Source organism: Anomalospiza imberbis, chromosome 3 (assembly GCF_031753505.1).
Source record: "Anomalospiza imberbis isolate Cuckoo-Finch-1a 21T00152 chromosome 3, ASM3175350v1, whole genome shotgun sequence".
NCBI classification, from domain to species: Eukaryota; Metazoa; Chordata; class Aves; order Passeriformes; family Viduidae; genus Anomalospiza; species Anomalospiza imberbis.
The window spans coordinates 6,243,863-6,264,527 of record NC_089683.1 but is presented as its reverse complement, the minus strand read 5'-3'; the positions used below and the strand labels follow the sequence as shown (position 1 = coordinate 6,264,527).

The 20,665-nt window shown below is 40.9% G+C and overlaps 1 protein-coding gene and 1 long non-coding RNA gene across 5 annotated transcripts in view; one reads left to right on the top strand and one right to left on the bottom strand.

Moving 5' to 3' along the window:
- The window catches only part of CLIC5 (chloride intracellular channel 5), an 84,195-nt gene that overhangs the window by 8,203 nt on the left and 55,327 nt on the right, over window positions 1–20,665 (top strand). Inside the window, exon 1 of one of the 3 annotated variants that reach the window (XM_068183250.1) lies at window positions 17,106–17,483. The exons of the other annotated variants lie outside the window; for them this stretch is intronic. Within the exon in view, the coding sequence (XP_068039351.1) occupies window positions 17,421–17,483 (63 nt within the window). The 5' untranslated portion in view covers window positions 17,106–17,420. Of the gene's footprint in view, window positions 1–17,105; window positions 17,484–20,665 lie in introns of those variants that run through there. 3 annotated transcript variants of the gene reach the window in all.
- LOC137470193 (uncharacterized) lies at window positions 12,773–15,804 on the bottom strand. Of its 2 annotated transcripts, none has more exons than XR_010996937.1 (2): window positions 15,270–15,804; window positions 12,773–13,820 (listed from the first exon to the last, which is right to left on the bottom strand). It is a non-coding gene; the product is annotated as an uncharacterized lncRNA (long non-coding RNA). The 2 variants fall into 2 exon arrangements; XR_010996936.1 differs by having other exon boundaries at window positions 12,773–13,787.

The following is a 20,665-nucleotide window of genomic DNA, read 5'->3' as shown; positions in this document are numbered from 1 at the left end:
ATGGTGTTAGGAACCTGTATTTGGGCTTTAAAATCATGTCTTTAATTTCCTTATTCTTTCACATTCCTCTTATTTCAAAATAACATTTTTTTTCCTATAGATAAAATAAGAAATATGTGCAGATGTTCCCATTCAAGCAGAGTTGTTTGGGTTAATTGGAAAAAACTGAGAAGAGAGGCATTTTGAATAGAACTGTCACCTGAGGAAAGTCCTTTTCCTTGCTTTTGTTGTGCAGAGTAGTTGATTATCCCATAAAGGTTCTTATCAACTACTCCAGAGAGAAAGGCAAACTGTGCTCTCCTCACTTGCAAAACGTGACTGCCTGGTGTCTTTGAGATGTCCTTGAGCCCCATGATATCCCTACCTGGCTGAAAGGCTGAGACCAGAGGCTCTCAGGTGATCCATGCTGTGCCCAGTGGGCAGGACACTGGGTACTGCTGGGTGGGTGACTGAACTGAACTCCTCTTACAGTGTTTTACTCCTTGAGAACGTGATGATATTTAGTTTTTGGCTTTTTGTTTTTCTGTCTTTCTGGTATCAAGGTAATAAAGCAGTAACTTCATGGAGTGCAGATCCAGCTTTGCTCTCTTTAATGATCTAGATAGCAAAAGTCAGCCTGTAAAATGGAAAGTCACAGAATAATATATGACAAGAGTAATGAAATCCCTGAGGTCTGTGCTTCTTTCACAGGGAACTAATATCTCAGTCGTGTTAATAACTGTTACCCATAGATGGTTCCCTTCTCTCATGGTCTCTAGCCCACCTGAGGCCAGTGTTGCTCTGAAATAGGGTTCATCTGGGTTTGCACTTTTCTGCAGACACTAACAGTGACAGCAGGACCTGATGCTGTGGGACAATAGTGATCATGACAGTTCTGCCACTATTTATTCCTCCCTTTGCTTGTAGACCTAATAAATCTCTCTGAATGACTGGAAACGTGAGTGTCAGAGGACTGAACACCAGAGAAAGTGGGAAGATTAAATGGTATCTAACTCACAGTGCAGCTTGATGGATAATGTTCACAGTAGTCCATTCATTAGACACCAAGAAAATGTTTACATCACTTTAACTCATTTTTCACTGATTATCAGTGCTTGGTAACTATGTCATGTCAGTGGGCTATTTCAGGATGTGCCATAAGGTAAAAAAGGAATTCCCTGTGCCCTTAACAGCAGAATGCAGCATGTAACAACATAAATCTGTTTACATGAATCCAGCATGTCCAGGCTTGTCACAGCCACCTTAATGCCCTTTCAATAACTGTAATTTATTCAAACAAAAGCCTTTGCAATTTGAACACAAATATGACTGGCACCCTGGCTGTGTTACTGAGTGCACAGTACAGCCTGACCCAATCATAGCTCCAAGGTCCAGCCTTCTCACCTGTACACTGTATTTTCCTATTGAACAGGATGATTGTTCTGAAGGACTGGGTTTCTTTGAAAATTTTAACTTTTTGGTTTTTTTGAAGCTTAAGTTATTATTTAAAGATCACTCCTCCAATTTTCTTTTCAGAAGCAAATTATTGTCCTTCTGTTTTTTGATGACCTGAGACTGACTACAGATTATAGCTTCTCTGTGCTCATTTGTGCTATAGGAACACGGTTTCCAAAAGAAGGAAGGTAATTCTTTATCCTAAGCAATAAACACCTTGTGTTAGGCAAAAATACAAATGTTATACTGTGGTTTAGCATCATCAACCTGCACCTGTTGGATCACTGCACTAGAGTAACAGAGTTATGGATGCTGGAGAGCACCTCTGGAGATCACCTTGTCCAACTCCTTACTCACAGCAGGATCACCTACAACAGCTTGCTCAGGGTCATGTTTGGTTTTCAATAGTTCCAAAGATGAAGAAACCACAGCTTCTCTGTGCAACCATTCTAATGTCCTACCCTCATGGTAAAACTGTTTTAAATGGATTTTTCTGTATCTAAATTTGTGCTTGTTGCCTCTTGTCCTTTTAGTGGATACCAGTGCTTATATTTAAAAATCAAAACCTATGCCTTTAGCTGTTTCTGTTTGGAATTATGGTATCCTTTTGTAAAATTTCATTTAAGTCTGGAGCTGGAAAATAAAGGACATTTTTGTTTTTCAACAAGATGTTTCCCACTCCCTCATATGAAGTGCTGAGTCCTGCACTTGGGTCACAACAACTCCTGCAGTGCTGCAGGCTGTGAGAAGAGTGGCTGGAAAGCTGGAAAAGGACCTGGGGGTGCCGCTACAGCAGCTGAACATGAGCCAGGTGTGTCCAGGTGGGCGAGAAGGCCAATGGCACCTGGCTTGCACCAGCCATAGTGTGGCCAGCAGGGCCAAAGCAGTGATTTGTCCTGTGCTGGGAATGGCTGAGGCCACACCTCAAATCCTGGGTTCAGTTCTGGGCCCCTCATGACAAAAAAGAAATTGAGGGGCTGGTGTGTGTCCAGAGAAGGGAACAGAGCTGGGGAAGGGTTCTGCAGCACAGGTCTGAGGAGGAGCAGCTGAGGGAGCTGGGGGGGTTTTGGTTTCCAAACTCCCTGAAAGGAAGGTGGGGCCAGGTGGAGGTCGGGCTCTGCTCGCATGTAACAAGTGACAGGATGAGAGAAAATTCCTCAAGTTGTGCCAGTGGAAGTTTAGGTTGGATATTAGGAATTTTTTTTTTTTTTTTTTAAAGGAGAGGGTTGTCAGGCACTGCAACAGGCCGTTCAGGAAAGTGGAGTCACCATCCCTAGGCATCCAAAAACGTGTGGATGTGGCATTTGAGGACCTGATTTAATGGTGAACATGACGGTGGTGCTGGTTGACAGTTGGACTTGATCTTAAACGTCTTTTCAAACCTTACCAATTCCGTGAGTCTGTGGTTCTCTGATTTCCAAGCCAGGAAAGTCTGAGGACTCCAGCTTGGTGCCACAACTGACTCTGTGCTAGCTCCCTACTGACTCCTCAGGCTGAGCTGAACTGTTGTGAATGACAGACCTTGTTTCTCACAGGGACAGTGAGACTCATTGTGTCACTGGGAAAATCACACTTTTTCCTAATGAGTTGGTTTTTCTCTTGTTTTATGAAGCATTCTGGTATCTGTTGAGAAAATTCTGTTTAGGAATGTGTATTAATGATTCAGAATATGAAGTCACAGGACAAATCTAATTTTAAGCACATATAATTTGAAGAGAGCAGAACCACATGGATGTCCAGTTAGAAGTTAGTGGTTAAACTGGTGTTTTGCTGAGCAGAACTGAGCATTTCTTACTACACTCATGATCTACAAAGGAAAACAACTGTATTTGCAGTTTTGGGCTGTTAGATATTTGTAAACATAACTGGATGTCCAGATACCTCCTAGCAATGGAAATCAGTTAGTCTTCTGATTGACTCCAATACAGTACATGAGGTTGGTGTTCAGCCATATCTTCTCCATATTTTCAGGTAGAAAGGTAAATTCAGGCTGAAGCCAGGTGGCAGCTGTAACTCTCCATATGTACACAAAATTATAGTAGTTTGTCTTTTTATAATATTTTTTATTTTAGCCTTTAAAAATATTATAAATAATAAATCTAATGGATGTAAGCAAATATTATTTTTGTCTTATTAATAACCTTAGAAAAAGGTTGAGTGATTCATAATCCACCTTTAAAATAGTGTTAACTGTGCAACCCGAGGAAGGAAAAGATCCAAGAACTATTTTCAGACTCTTCCAGTCTTGGCAGATTTACAGACCAAGATGCTGAAGTTGACATGTACACAGCAGGAAATTACTCATGAGGAGCCAATATCCTAACGTGATATCTGTTTTGATAATTAAAATGAAATTAATGGTTGTTTATTCCTGAAAATAGCTTAAGATACCTTACAAGTACAATTAACTATAGAAATACAGATCTGGAATACCAAGTGATGTGTCCTTCTGCTCTCAGTCTTATCTAGAGTGTCCCTAACAGATGCTTCTTTGGGAACATTCAGTGATGCCCATTCAGCACCTATACCAATTAGTTTCTGTCAATGCTTAATTTTTGTCCTGAGACAATTATTTTCCTTTATTAAAATTCTGTTGCTCTGAATTATGCTATTTTTCTTTTTAATAGACAAGACCTTTATGTATATAGAAGACACAAATCAAATTTCTTTCAGTCTTTGCTTTCTTGAACAAAACAAATCCTTCCGCTTGCCTTCAAGCTTGAGTCATCATTTCTAAATGTTGAGTAGTTTGGTGTGTTGTGGTTTGGTGTTTGTTTGTTTGTTTGTTTGTTTTAAGGGTTGTTTTTATGACCTTTTCCAGTCTTTCTCCAGTTAATTTATATAATTCTTAGGCTCCGGTTTGGAGATACAGATAGTGCAAATAGCAGTGCTAATAAAAATTACTGCAGCAAGCACCTCTTTAATTCATCATTTATGCAGCTCTCTAGTCAGGACACTTTATCTGATCTATTTTAACATATTTTTGAGTCCTTTAACATTTATATGGTTCCTTCAGTAGCCCTGTGGTTTTCCCAATAAATGCTTCAGTGACAGTCTCAACCATTTGTTACATGCCCATTTGCAAGCAGGTGTAATACAGTAGTAGTGCACAGTTTGCAGCTGCCATTTGTCTTGCAGAGCATTAGGTTTCTCTTCTGTGAGAATTTAGTTTTCTCTTAGTGGTATGATCAGACTCTGATCTCACTGAAAACAGCATGGTTTTGGAGTCAGAGAACTGCTCTGACACAAATCCAGTGTGAAGGACACCCTCACCAGTGCTTTTGCTCTGCTAACTCAGAAAATGAGGATACACTTCTAACACCTCCACACCACTGTGCAGACCCAGCGTGGCTTTGTGTCTCCCTCCTCTACCCTGTCATGTACAGAAGACTGGTAATCTTTTTGGTCTTCACATATGAACCTAATAGCTACTAATCCTTATTTCTGAGGAGGAAAACTGTGCTGTGGGTCTCTTCACAGCTGGATTTATGCCTATCCGAGTAATCCTCTGTGTGTGTGTGTTTGTTTGAAAAGATTAGTGACGCCTGTTCTGTTACAGATAACACGCAGTCCCCCACCTATCAGTCACGAGCAGAACGTGTGTTTCAGCAGCAGGGCAGAGCAGTTTGCTTAATCTTTAGGATACAAAGGGTAAAAGGTCTTGGTTCCAACCCTTGCTGAGTCTGTGCCTCCCTCAGGCACCTGCAGAAAGGTCTGTGAATCAATTTTGGGCTGGCTCTCCTGTGCCCCCCTCAGTGTGTGGCTCCAGCCACAGCGGTGTCCGGGCACAGCACAGTAGTGTAGCAACAGCTTCAAAATACAGACCTGGATTATCTAGGAAATTGTCCCTGCACAGTGATTGCAGCAATGGCAAACACAATGTAAATGATGTAGGTCACATCGAGAGAAAATTAAAGCAGGATTTATTTAGTCATTTATTTTTCCTCATATACATTTCATCTTGTGATACCCTCTTTGATGTTCTGAAAACAAGGCTCTTGTCCCAGCATGGACTGGGTTTTTCTTTTGAAACACCTCAGCACCAACATTTTTGGAGTGAAAAATGTTTGGATTTGTGGATAGATTACTCCTTTGCTGGCCTTGAAAACTTACCTGTGTAGCAGTATTGTCACCTGTTAAATGGATCCTGTACAAAACAGAACAATTTGTATTATTTTGAATTGGTTATTTCAGAAGTACCTAAAGAGCAGCTCTACTGAGACTAATATTTCACAAACACAAAATAATGCATAATCCCTGCAGAGCAACAGGTGATGATAATTTGTCAATTATTTTGGAGTGTGCAAGAGGAAAGCAGCATTTCTGCTCTGCTCTTTGTTTTCTTTAGATACCAAGAGTTGGATTTGGCTCATCCAACTGAAGGTGTGTCTGTAAGCCATTAACTACACCTCTGCAGGATGTCTAGGCTCTTTTTGCAACAAAGAGCTATCTGAAATGCCATGATGGGATGTTCATTCCTGTGGCCAAGTCAAGCACCACCTGTAGAGGGAGGTTCCTTGTTAGGTTGACTCGGTTCATTGTATGGAGCAGAGCCTAATTCAGTTTTCCAGCCACGGGCATCCCCTGTTTGTTTAGATGTCTAAAGGCTTTCCTGGCCTCCAGCTACCTCTGGAGTGTCCCATAAATCCCGTCTCATATATGTTTATGGATTTCCTCAGCTATCCTATCAAATGCTGCTGGATATCTAGGCTTAGGCAACTGCATCAAGCCATAAACTTTCACTGAAAACAATGGCCTGGTCACCTGAAGTTAAATAAACTGAATTCCACCACTGACAGTTTAAATACAAATCTTGGATGACTAGATTAGACTAGAAGTGAATTCTGGTAATAGACATCTGGAAATAATCTTTGGATTGATGATTTTCTTTGTTCAGGCTATTTAACTTCCCTTACTGTTTCAGAGTCCCCACTCAGCAACAACTCAAGTGTAATAGTGATCAAACAGTGCAATGTTGGACACTTCTGCTGTTCACTTACAGTCTAAATTAACCAGACAAAATTATCTAATACATTTTATCATCTTTCAAAGACTGAGATCCAGCACTCTTCCTTTAACTTCAATCAAATCTTATCCTTTCTTTAACAGCAATCCCCATGTGCGTCTTTTCAACTGTATTTGTTTTAGAATTACATTTTATTTCAGACACCACAGTAGAAGAGAAAAGCTAACTGAACATATTAAATTTGAGTTCCTAGATACTGCTTCAAACCTAGCTTAAGATTTTAATTGGGAAAAGAAAAATTCTTTGTTTCTTTGGGTCATAAGACCCTGCACTGAAGGCAAATTTTCCCCTGTTTTGCCACTGTATTTACTAGTTCATTAAGAATTAGTCAATGTCCTCTCATAACTTTGTTTGTGGCTGAAAAGAGACATATAAATATTTTTATGTATTGTGGCAATATAAAAAATGTTTACTACTTCTTTGTGGAAAATATTATGAACCTGTATGAAACTGCCTTCTGTGGCAGAAGAAAAGGAGGAAGTGTGTCACTCTGAGTCATTTATTTGTCATCTGCAGGTATGATTTTTATATTTAGATCTCTAGATGATCTTTTTCATATCAATTAATGAAACAATTGTAGGTGAATTTTTACTGTTGGTACATCTCTGATAGTGCAAGACGTCAGTGACATTGATGACGTTACAATGACGTGCTCAGGGATAGCTGGGAAGTGAATTTGTCGGTGTACAGGTTTGGTTCCAGTGCATCCAGCAGTGTTCAAAACCAGGATTTTGATTTACAAGTTAATTGATTTTCTGTTGCAGGCTCCATGTAGGTGTTAATGAAGTAAAACTCAAGAACACCTCTTCTGAGGGAAAACCATTATCTTCCTGCTTATATGTTTATAAAATATGAGGCACAGAAATTTAGAAATCTGCACACTGACCAAGATGGTTTCTTTGGGGATTCTAGGTAATCTGAAAAAGAAATTCATGGGACTGGATGTGACTTTTTGGGACATGATATCGAGGATTCTGTTACAGACAGCCTCATAATGCAATACTTCATTCTTAAAGTGATCAAGGTCTATTTAGAAACTATTACTATTATTATTCATTTTGGAAATCTGTTTCAGAATGTCACTGCTCTAAAGGTTAGAAACTTTAATTTTCAAATTACCTTTATTTATGTGCAGCATAAGACATCCTTGCTCTTGTGCCAGTATGGTCCATTAGTAGTCATTCATGCATTTTGCTCTTTTAAAAATCAGTTTAGGCTCAGACAACCTCAGATGTTTTGGGGCTAAACCAGCCAATCCTTTTGTCCTTTTGTCTTTTCTGTCAGTTGTCATAGTAATCCCCTTCTTTCTTTCCACAAAGGTGCCTTTTTTTTCACAGCTGCATCTTGTCTCAGGTTGCTTCTGCTTTTATAGCTAAACTAAACAAGCAGCAAAAAGATTCTTTTAATAACCTCCTGTTTTAAGATACCTATGATTGTTTGAGTAAACAAATACTTTTTGAGATGAAATGTCTATGTTGCTGTGCTTTGGGAGATCTCAACTCCGTGTCCCTGTAGCTTGAGGGCTGGTTGAGAAGCAAATTGAAGGAGTGAAAGCTTTGCATCTGAAAATATAGGTATTTAATCACTCTTCAGACGTCTGCTCACATATATTTGTACCAGTTTTGGATTAATTTTAAAATCTATTTGATTAAAAATCTGACCAGCAGAAGTGTTTTATATTTGCCCACATTTATACTTGGTCTATAAATATGTTCATCCTTAGCTGTAACATTGATACTTTGGGTGGCCCCTCATTGCAAGAGGGTCTCTGTTATCCAGAAATGGCCAGTGAGGTGCCCAAGTAATACTGGCAAGTCCTCAGGAAACAGAAATACTAGGAGAAGTAATTTAAACTTATAAAATCTTTATTTTTCTTAATGTCATCAGAAAGTCTTCCTAATTTTCATACACATTTTTATCACCATTTCAAATTAATTTCTCAAAGCCTAAAGTTATTACAAGGTCATATTTCCAGCAAAAGTTGCTAAAAGAATATGCTGGACAAAGGTCCAGTGTCAACAGTCTATTATACACCATGTGGCCTGTTTTGAAGAGGCACCAATCTGACTTTTCTTTCTTTGGTGAGCACATGGATTTGTAAATAATCACAGTAAGTAATTTCCACTTACACAGTACATAGTTACAAGGTGACATAAAAATAACCACCTTTGTAAAAACACCAGAGATTGATTTATACGTATATCATCCTGAATGATTGCATCACTTATTGGACTTCATGAGGCACCTTAAATTCACTCATTTTCTCCAAATATAGGCAGGATGCTTCTCTGTTGAATCAGTAACTTCCTCATGGTCCTAACGCGCGTCCTTGCTGTGCTGGCGCCTCGCAGGAGCCCCTATAAAGAAGAGCCTGAGTTCAGAGCAGCAAATTCAGTCACTTGGCTCCTCCCTGGGAGATTGCTGCGAGTGAAGTTTGGCCAGGGCAGAGTTTCTGTGCGGCCCCGGGCGCGGATTGGCCCCGCACCCGCGGCTGATAACAGCTAAAAATAGCCCGGGTATAAAAGCGCGGCCGGCAGCTCAGGCACCCTGGCATTCCCTCCTCGACTGCCAGCCAGGGAGGAGGCCGTGCTCTGCAAGTCCCTGCAAGGATGTGACCAAAGAACACTCTGCTGCCTAATTCCACTTAACAATTAACTTGTCAAGACTGGGCTGTGTGACTCATGGGGATGGTGACCAAGTGCATTTTATATTAAAAGAAAAAAAAAAAAAAAAGGAACAGACTGAAGGGCAGATTTTCCAGGCAGAGCGTGACAGGTGGGCTGGTGGACTGTCTTTGGAAGTGAAGTGTGCCTGTAGAATACTGTGTACAAGAATGCTGTACTTGTAGATATATTCACATAATCACCTGTATGGAGGGCGTACTCCATGACAATGGAGTTCTGAACACTTGGGAAAACGTATATTCATTTGACAATGGTTTGACTAAGCTGACATTGAGGAGTTCAGGAATCTATTCTTAGCTTGCTGTTGATTCTGGGGAAATTGGGTCATTTCCTTGTATTTTTGTTCACTTTCAAGCTTTTGTTTTAAGATGTAGCCTGGGGAATCAGTGAGTTCAGTGGTTGAGTGCATTGCAGGATAAATCTTTGGGTGTCTGAAGTCCTTTGGATGAGTAAAGAAGACACCAGTGTTGAAAAACTCCTTTTTTAAAGTCTGGCAAAAGTTACACTGACTTGAAAACATGGTGTAAATGGGGAAAGAATTAGGAAGCATTAAAAATCAGTGGCACTGTCAGCCCTATCAATAAACTATTCCCACATGTATTACTTCCAGTGGCTCTGAGTCCTCCTCTTTGATTTTACGAAGCTTTGCACTATAAAGTTTGTATGTGTAGATTCCCCTTCATTTTCATTACAGCATTTTTAATTTTTTTTCTAGTTAGCAATAATAAAGTGCAAGGTTTGTACTATCTTTGGGGGAGTAATAGATAACGTGGCTAACTTGCTTTCAGTTTTGATTCTATATACTTAGTTCTCTTAAAAGGGCTATGAGTTACCTTTTAATTTGTTGTTTAATTGCTAGATCTCTCATGAGCTGTGAGATAATTGCAGAGCGTGTTGGTTTGATAATTCTGTATGCTAAAGTCATCTTTTTCTGGTCAGGAGACCCAGCATGGTCAGAGATGATTGAAACTCCCTCACAGTGACTTCCACCTAGTTGAGATGCAGAGCTGAGAGGAGTCAAACCTCACAACACACACAACTTCACCCTTCTGAACTTTGCTTTTCCTCTCTGAAGGTCAATTTTCTACATGAACCTGTAGGCAAGGCTTAACTGGGGAGTCTCTGTTTGCTGCCACCCTCTGCAGGGAAATTTAGTTTTCTCTCAACATCATGAGATACCTTTATATATATTTGTTAATTAGTCTGGTATCAACTCTGATTTGCTGCTTGGCTAGAAGTGGGTAGAAGTTGCTAATAATGAGTAAAAGGGTCCATATCTCATTAGAACTTTTCCAGCTGATGTAGGTCTCACAGGAAAACCTAGTCCATTTTCTACAGAATTGCATCAAAGTTGTCACCAAGGTCAAAGCAGTGACACTGCAAAGACAAATTAGGCTTTGACATTTTGGTGGTCTTTGAGGTTGCTCCCAGATATTACAGCCAGTGGCCAAGGGTCCACACTTTTCTTATAAAAGTGATACCTGCTACATGCTCTGTGAAAATTTGTGATTTTGGCAAAAGATGGACATTTTTTGGAAAATCTTCCACTTAAGAGGCAAAAAAACCCCTTATGTTCTTCTAGTTAGACCACCCAGTATTCCCAGTTCTGACAGACTTAAACAAGGCACCACTGTTATTTAGACTGTGCTCTGTGCTGAATTTCACTAAAAATTTACTGTTGGTCTTAAGTCAGCCACCTTTTCAAGAATTACCACAGCCATCCTTCACTTAAGGATGTGGGACATGTTTCTTGAAGTCCTAATGAGCTGGGTTTGCTGGTCACCAGCAAAAATCTGTTAATGTGATGGTTACCAGCAAAAATCTGGTAATGTGAAGTATATTTGCGGAAGAGAAGTTCACATCTATTCTTAACTCACCACCTTGCTTCAATTCATCCTGGTTGTTTGCATTAACTCTGCAGTGAAAAGGGTCCTCAAGCAAAAAAACAAAAACAAACAAACAAACAAAAAAAATAAAAAACAAACCAAACCTAAAATGGAATATCACCAAGTCAACTTTAGGTGCTGCAAGATGTTGAACTCTTACTTTGAAGTTCTTAGGAAGGAAAAAAAGAAAAAAGAACCCACCGTTCATTTCATAACAGCTTGAAGTGATGCACTAAGGCAAGTGAGCTGGCAAACTCTGTGGAAAGTTTATCACAGAAGTACCAAAAGGTGAAATGAAAAATGAATGAAGGCAATTTATTAAGGAGAACGGAAGAGTTCTTCAGCTGACTGTGAGGCTCAAGGTCAGCCAGCTGCATTAACCCAGGCTAGCAGCCCTGCCATTGACCAGAGGCATCACCATTGCAAAGGTTAAACTTTGCTGCCACAGAGAGATGTAAGGATGTTGAGCCCTGCTATTTCACACTGATCCAGTGTGAGATTATCAGGGAGCAAAAATCAGAGGCCCTTTTCTTAAGCCAAACAGTACATAGACTGCAGAGGATTCTGAAACCCACAGTGCAGATCCATGCACATAACCTGCCGTGCAGGTGCTGACGCGTGTGTGAACCCATGGGGACTAACCTGAGTCATGAGTAATTTCAAACTGAGCTGCTGAAGGCTTCAACTTTTAGCTATAATATGCATCAGAACAAAGAAAGTAATTTCAGCTCTCAGCCAAATTGTTTGCTAAACAACAGTGTGAAACACTAATGTGTCAAATGAAATCAGCAGCAACGGTACATTCTTTGAGCCTCAATTTCTGGGAGCAATTGAAGCCTAGCCTAAGATGTGCATGAGTTGTACATGCCATTTTGAACACTTTCTGTAAATAATAATTCATAAATTAGGATTAAAGTAGTGTGTTGTGTGCTGGTCTTTTGTTCGGGGAGGGATTTAATCCCAGTTTGCATGTTCATACTTCAAGTCCTAAGTAATTTAGACTTAATTTAGGATAAGAAGCATACAAAGAAGTGAACAGAAATAATCTAAAAAGGGACTTGCATGACAAACTCCTGTAAAACAAGACAGGAATAGGCATTACTTACTCTGTTGCAGACTTGGAAGTAAAATAATGTAACTTTAGTTCTATGACAGTAGTGAGTCAACAACAATGGGTACATCACAATTACCTGGTGCTGTTTTTCTTCAGCACACTTGACAGCATGGAGGATTCATTTTGAAAAGCAAGGGCTGAGCATTTCTACATTTCTCCTTTCATCAGCTGCATTATCCATATGGCCCACAGTTTGGGACAATCTGTCATGCTCTCCATTGTATCTCCTACAATACCACTTTCCAGAGCAGTCTCAGTCCTGATTGCAAATATCTTTTGTTTTTAATTGAAATGTTGGTTTTGGGATGATAGTGAAATAAACCACTGCCCTCTAGAAGCCTCCGTGCTGAATGCAGCATTAGGAGATGATTTTGTACCTTTTCAGAGCCACTTCCTTACAAATGGGTACCTGAGGCTGTCTCTACGTGAGCACTGAGATCATAATCCATAATGCAATCCCTCTTCACACTGAACAGCAGCAGGTTTTCTCTTGAAGGTGTTAATGCTTATTAATGTTACAGAAAAGTCTGATGCTGCATCCATGTGAAAACATAATTATATATAAAAATAATTCCATGGTTTTGGACTAGAACTTTACAAAACTCCAGTGTGAACTGATTCATTCTGCTAAGCAGAAGAGTTTCAACAAGATAATTTTAGAGCTAAAATAATGCTTTTTAATAAAAAGATAAAGGAGAGCTGCTGTATCTCATGGCTGTGATGGATTCATAATATCTGGGGGTGGGTATAGAGTGGGTTACCTCAAACTGGCCAGTTAGTGGAGTACAAAGTTTTCTGGTGTAGGCTTTTCTATCCCATCCCATTTATTGGAACATTCAGGCTGCACAGCTGTTTTTGTGTCTCTTGATGTCTTTTTTTCCATTACCTTGATTGTGGGAAAATTTACAAAAAAGGAACAAAATCAAAGTTCTTCCATCAAACCAACACATTCTGCAGTACTATACATCTTTAGAGTCAAGGGAAAGTATCTGCTCACCCAGTGTTGGCATGAAGCTGATGAGAAGAGCTTTGTATGTCCTTGCATGTCTTGTACATTTGGGGAGAGGAACCTGCTGTCTAGCCCCAAATATCTGAGACAAATATTTTGATTTTTCTGAAATTCAGACAAGAAATCGATAGTGACACATTGTAACTCAAGGGAAAATAAAAATTACTGGATTGATTCCTTGCAGTTAAGTTAACTTGTTAAGTGTGTTGCATATCAAAACTACTAGCATCCAATAAATACAGCTGGAAATTTCCAGTAATTCAGAACTGTCTCTGGAAGAGATGTTTCCATAACCTGTTCAAACCACCTTGGCTGCTGCTTAGGTATGGGGTTTTTTGACAGCTAAACAGTAAAATAATTCCCTGGTGAAATCATAGCCCCAAATACCATTTGCTGCATCTACTGCAGCTGCACCAAGCTTTTACTTCTTTTCATCACAACAATGAAAAACATTGCCTGTGTCATATAAAACTTGCAGTACCTGCTCTGATGGAAGGAGCTGGATGGAAGCACTGGGGGATGGATGTGTTTTGTCCTCTGATCCTTCTTGGTAACGTAGCAGTGTGCAGGAGAACTGATAGAGTTACATTCTGGATGCTTGGCCTCTGCTTCACCCCCTTGGGACAAATCTTTGCTGGAAGTGAAGCTGGGATCAGGCCTGTGAAAGCTGATAGTGCATCAGGGTTCACCTACAATAGAGGTCTTACGTAGGGACGTGGCCGTTCCTTTTCTGAAGCTGTTCTCTTCTTTTATTAATGGGATGATGTGCTCATATTCATTTCTATATCTCATAAACCTCACACTATAATGACTTGGCTTATGAGGAGTTCATAATTCAGTGTCTAATGATCTTGTGTGTAACTCAAAGCCTCTGCTACATCTGACTTGTGAGAAAATGATAGGCCAAACCAAGTGACTCATTCTTTGCAGTAAAATGAGAGTGTACTAATTATTTATCAGTATCTTACCCTTAATTTGGCTGAAGAAAGAGCTGATTTCATAACACACAAAAGAACTGTGTAGACACTAAAAACCATTATAGTCAGAAAGGTTCCACCCAGATGTAAGCGATAAGTCAGTTTTATATGACAGAAAAGCAGTAAATGCATGAATAGATTCCTAAAGCAGTGCATATATAAATATATATATATATGCGCATCTATATATATTTCCTCCTACTCACTGCCTTCTACAATGTTTATCCTAAATTCAGCTTCCAAAATCTCTTAAAAAAAAAAAAAACAGCATTATATTAACAAGTTTTGTCTCTTCTAGGGATTCCATGGGGGTATTTCTGTAAAGCAGAGGTGTTTTGTTGTGTGTTTTTTTTTTTTCTTTGTTTGCTTGTGGGTTGGGTTTTTTTTTTTTTTTTTTTTTTTTTTTTTTTTTTTTTTTGATGTGGGATGCCTTATTCTTTCCATGGATACCTAAAAGCACAGCTAGAACATCAGATGTGTGGTATTTACACCTAACCTTCTGTAGCCTCTGAGCACTCCATATCAGGTCCTGGGGCAGGGGGTGAGGTGGAAGCAAATGGGGAAGGCACCTTCCAGCAGCAGCACTGCCCAGAACACCCTGAGCCAGGTGGGATCTGGCCCGTCCCTGCAGCAGTTTATATCTGGGTTAGGATGGAAATGGCTGCAAGGCACCTTTGCTCCCTTTGTATTGCAGTTTCCCTTCTGCTTTGCTGAGCCTCAGCACAATAATCTCCGACTGCAAACTAATTAGAACACATCACTAAACCCAGACAGTAATTGAGAGGGAAGGATTTGAATGTTTCAACATGTTGAGGCTCTACTGAAATTGCTACATCTAGAGTTTGACTTTCAGAAGTGCAAGGCATGCACAACTTCTGGAGTGAGGGATGGCACAGGCACAGGAATCAGGCTCTAAAGCCATAGATTTCTTCTACTTAAAAATTACTGCAGGATTTGTTTGACCATTACATGTTTATCTCATTACCCTGGGCTCAATGGAAAAAATCTGACACTTCCAGGGCATATTTTTTATTCTAAAATAGACATCTAAATAGGTCACATGCATCATAACTTGTAAGTGCTGATATTTTGAAAGATGGTTTTATTTCTACCCTTTGGTTTAGCATTAGCAGCATTACCTCATTACTGTGCTCATAGCTGGCAGTATCTTCTCTTCCAGAGCCAATGGTCCTGTGATATAACTTGTTCAAACCACTGGCATATATCAAAACAGTGTTTTCAGTGAGGCTGGAGCTACAGGTAACCTCAGTCAAGATGATCCATTTCCCATTGTTCCCAGGAACCCTTATTAAAGGGAAATTATGTCGCCATGAGGTGCTAGAGCATAACAATTTTTCAGCAAATCCCAAAAGCTTATAATTGTCTAGTTAATAATGCATTATTTAGGGATGTATTTTAGAGATACAGCGATTACTCTTAAGTTTTTGGCAGACTTTTATAACTGTAATGCATAATTACAATGCAATGATTCTTTCTGCCACATGTAAGTACACTTAGCCCATGTCCTTGGAAACTTGCCAGTAGGCTTAAGAATAATCGTACTCTAAATGTTTGGCAATTAATGTGCCTAGTCCAAAAATTACATGTAAAAATTTGGAATCAAAGGAGTAATAACACTTAATTCTCTTATAGTTAACCTTCCAGTTATTTGAATGAGTGCTAATTAGATCTAAAAACCATAAGCATACTTTTACAGTAATTATAATTATGATTATGTTGTAATTACAGCTGCAACAGCATAATGAGATTTACTTGTTAACCATTTCAGTTCTTCATGTAGCACACATGAAGCAGCTGTTGTGGGAAAATTCCCATAGAATTTACCCAAAGGGCCGTGGAGGTGTTGATTGTGAGTGCTCTGGAGCTGTGTCAAAAGCCTACAGAGAGAACTGGAGATCATCACAGAAGCACACAGCTAAGAGCACTTTCAGGAAAGGCAAGTGTTTGATCATGTCAAAACCCTCCCCAAAAGGCATCTCTGTGTCAGAAGGGGAAGGTAAAACTGCTCATGTCTGGCACCTCGAGCTGCCAACAACCTGTGAGCCAGAGCTTTGGCAGTCCTGAAACAGGATCGGGGCAGAAGCGTAGGGAGAGACTTCCCGAGGGCAGGAGAACACGAAGTCCCTCCAGGCAGGGATGGGGATGAGGAGGAGGTGCCATTGACCCCTTCACCTCTGCCTGCTGTCCCCTCCTGTGCCAGCACTCCCTCTCTTCGTGCCTTTTGGCTGTGTCAGGATTTTCTATAGGTGCGACCTCATGCTCAGGGCTGCTGTGCGGTGCCCTCTGAGTCACGCAAGGAATGCAGGGCAAAGGAAAGGGAGTAGGGATGACAGCAGCGTGTCAGCAGCACGCTGAGGCCCTTGGAACTGTTCTCCCATGCTCCACCCAGCAAATCATTGCCTTCCTGTCCCCCCTCTACAACCAGCACTCCGAGGGACATGCCTAAAAATACTTATGGGACCCAAACATTCCCATTCCTCTGTTCCTGAGCTCCATCAGCACTGGTCACATCACAGGTGCTTCTCTCACCTGAGTACGCAGTTTTTTGGCTTCTGTACCACTTTGTACCACACACGTGGTGGGGGTTGCTGAGGCAAAGCTCTGCTTTTCTTCCCATTCCTTGATTGATCCAACAGCCAGTGCACAGGCTCTTTTTCTCTTACCTTTCTTAGCAACAACAGTATTAGGACTTTGAACAGCTAGAGGCAGGACAAACACCCTTCAGAAAAGCAGAAAAAAACATCTCTTGCTTAAAGCAACGAAACCAGCCCGGCTGCAGGACTTCCTTCTTCCCTGTCCCTGGTGCTCCCAGCTGTACGATGAGGGAGGGAACAACAGAAACGCTGAAAACAGGGAAGAGCAGAATTATTTGTTCAGAGACTGATCTTGCCGTAGGTACCAGGAGCTTGTCTCCTCCCCTATGAGTTTAACCCCACCCTCTGTTTTTTTATGCTCTGGGCTATTTTGGGCAGGCAACGAGGGCTGCAGCTCTGACAGATGAGGATTCTGTACCAGAGCACAGCAGCACTTGTTGCTCTGAAGAACTACCGTAACAGAGACTGCTCCTCTGCTGCCTGCCTTTTCTTAATTATTATTAATTTAATTGCCTGCAACTTGTTTATTCCACTCCTTTCGAGCTTTATCATTACAAGTGATGTTTTAAGAGCTTTGTGGGAGCGGTTCAGAAGGGAAACTCACACGCCGTGCAGTTGAAAGCTCCTTTTGCCAGTTAATATCAAGAGATCAGCTGGTAGCCTTGGGGGCGAAAAATGACAGACTCTGTTGCTGCTAATGGGGAAGGAAAGGACCCTGAAATTGAGCTCTTTGTGAAGGTAAGTTGCGCTGTGAACTGGACACTGGTGTGACTCTCAGATCGGCTCAGCTTCTACTGAATAATCAAACTTTAATTTTCTGGCGCTGAGCGGAAGCGGTGCTGTGACAGCCTCTTATCTCTTGCACACATGCTCACTCTGCTTTCTTCTTCGTGACATTAGAATTAGGTAATGTTGTGGAGGGAGAGTCAGAGTTCCTGTGTTTTATTGTTAATTCTCTCCTCCTGAGTTTGTTCTGTTATTCTTAGCCTGCTGCCTGCAATGTACTGTGTCCTAACTTTACACTTGAGGTTGTGGGCTTCAGGTTTTGCTCTATGAATCCTGACTTTCTTTTCCATTTTTGGGAAGAGATGGGGATACCAGGATTTGGTACCTCAGCAGAGGCTGTCGGGTCTGAAATGCTGATGGACTATAAAACAATAAAGATTGAGATAAGCTGTCAGTCTTCTGATTATTTATTGCAATGCTTCCTTTTTTTTCCTAAACTAATACAAACTTAATCAGTTTTTACTGTTGGTTTCCTCAGACTGAAGCTCATTCTGATTTTATTGAAGGGTAACTGAGAACAGAAAGCAATTAAATGAAAATATAGAAAAATGACTACAGCTTTTATGTGGTAGGGCTTCAGAATGTTTCAAGTTGTGCATGAGTGTTGGTCCTGGGCTGTGAAAACCTTACCATTAAAATCAGTGGCACAGTTGAAACCCATGACACATACAACCTTATTAATAGCAAACTTCATGCAAACTCTGTCTCAGTGAAGAGCTCAGATTTTTTGATGTTCAGAGTGTTTTAAGGCCTCTACACACATTGAGGCTGAGATCCCCTATGCCCATGTAAAATCAGGGAATGGCTTGGTTTGGAAGGGACCTCAAAGATCATCTTGTTCCAATCCCCCTGCCATGGGCAGGGGCATCTTCCACTAGACCAGGTTGCTTAAAATCTTGTCCAGTCTGGCCTGGAACACTTGCAGGTGTTTGGTCTCTCTGAGCCTAATCTATGCCTGTAAATCCATTGGATTATTATATGTGGGAGTTACCTCAGACCCTTAGCAAACAGAGCCCTGAATGATTAGGAAAGCAAATTCCAACCCCTCCCTTCTGTCAAGATGAGAGTATGTAATTGCTTTGTACTCCCTGATGGATATTTTGGGCTGTAAGTTGAAATGTCAGCCACATCCATGATGTGTATACACTGTCTCTTCACACATCTTCCAAAACCAGTCAGTTCAGGTGCAGATGCTGTGACTGAGCCAGCAGTGAGGTCTTTTTCCATAGCAAACAGATTTGACAAGAATTTCAGGTTCATAGGAGCCTCGTAGATTTACAGAGAGCTTAATGTACTAAAATGGACCAGCAGGAGTCCATACAGCCAGACACCTCACCTCTTACAAGTTGTTTCTACCAAATTGAGTTTAATGGAGATGTTTATGGGCTAGAAAAAAGGTTTGTGATGTTGTTTGGTGCTCTCTCATCAGCCAAGTATGTGCTGGAATGGAAATCTGTAGCTACTGATTTGTTTTAGTGCTCGCAGTATTTCACTGAGGCTGACACGGATGTTTGTGATATGTGGTTCTTTGACTGCATCAGCTGTTAAAGTGAAGGTCATTGCCCAGATTCATTGTGTGAATAAGATACTGGGGAAAATGAGCACTGCATTAAACCAAGCCATGCCACCACCTGAAGATTTATAAGTCCAGAAAGAACATTTTTAGTAATGTGACTTCCTGCATAATTCATATTACAGAATTGCATAGAGACTCACATAAAACTCAGAGCTGGAACAGAAGAATTAATTGGTATCTTTCTGGAGACTTTCCATTTAGGTTGAAAAATTGCAATTCTTGATGTTTTGGAAAGGTGCCATTAATTTAATTTAAAGTTTAAAAGGTTCTATAGTAAAACATGTGACCAGAGTATTAAATTATACACCTCAGAAGTTCAAAAATAAAAAGAGAACATCCAAAGGAGAGACAAGCTGAAAGCTGAAAAATAGGAGAATATGAGTATCATGAACAGGTGAAAACTTTTCTGGAGGGTGATTGCAAAGAATAGGATATTAGTAAGAGGAGGTAAACAGGAAGGCTAATCCAGGAGACACTCTGCAAAGAAGAAGATGCTTATTCTGCCTGTTTTTAAGGCAGGAAAGAACAGAAAAGTGGTAACTTCTGGAGGACCATGAGGTACTGGCACAAGTGGCAAATGTAAATACACTGGACCACACTTGAGGCAAGTTCTAACAGCAGGAGATATTGGGATCAATGAGCAATTCCTCATTTGAGTATTACAGAGGTGGTACTTCACCCAAGGAAAAGCATTCTGTCCTGCATCCCTGAAGGAGCACACAGAAAATACAGCAATAAGTGAGAAAATGTAGGGCAGTAGATGTGGCCTGGTGGAAACTGTATCTTCCACAAGCCCAAAAAACCAGAAAGGGCTGTTTTTCACCAGCTACAGTGTCCCTAATAAAAGCATTTTCTGTCTCAGGTTAAAAAAAGAAAGGTGTTACACAATTGCTCTATTTCTCTTTGCTGTTTGTCAACCAGGAGCGCAGGAGCCTCAGACAGACAAGCAGGGAGCGGAGCTGTAACCAAAAGAGCTGCTCTGTAACCCAATGCAGGTTGGCTCAGGATCTCCTGAGCTGCACAGACAGGCTGGGCACCACCAGGACACAGCTGAGCTGCTGTGGCAGGGACAGGTTAAGTGCTTATCACACCTATTTGTTATCATCCCCATTGATTTCACTTGTTTTCTAACGGTGCCCTAACCTGGATCTGTGAAGTATTTTTTTGTGAGCAAGTGTTTGTTCTTGCAAGGTGCGTGTTTGAGAGCAAACCCCCCCAAATCTGGGGCAGGACACAAGGAGAGCGATGGTGGGAGCGGTGAGGTCTGCCAGGGAGGTGGTGCTGCCTTGATCAGATGTGCAGCTTGTGTGAGCAGGCCTTTGCTGAACGCTGGAACTCTCCAGCAGCAGTTCCCTCTCTAAACTTGTTTGACAGGGAATTGGAGGAAGCTGCCAAAGAGAAGGGTTTGTTGCGAGGTGCCGTGAGACGCTGGCGGCAGCGGCATGGGGAAGGGAATGTCAGGAGGTAGTGCTTGCTCTGTGCTTAACCCAGCTTGTTGTAACTCGGGCTAATTTCAATCCTCTGTGTGCTGGAGAAGCAAAGTGCTTCTGTATAAATG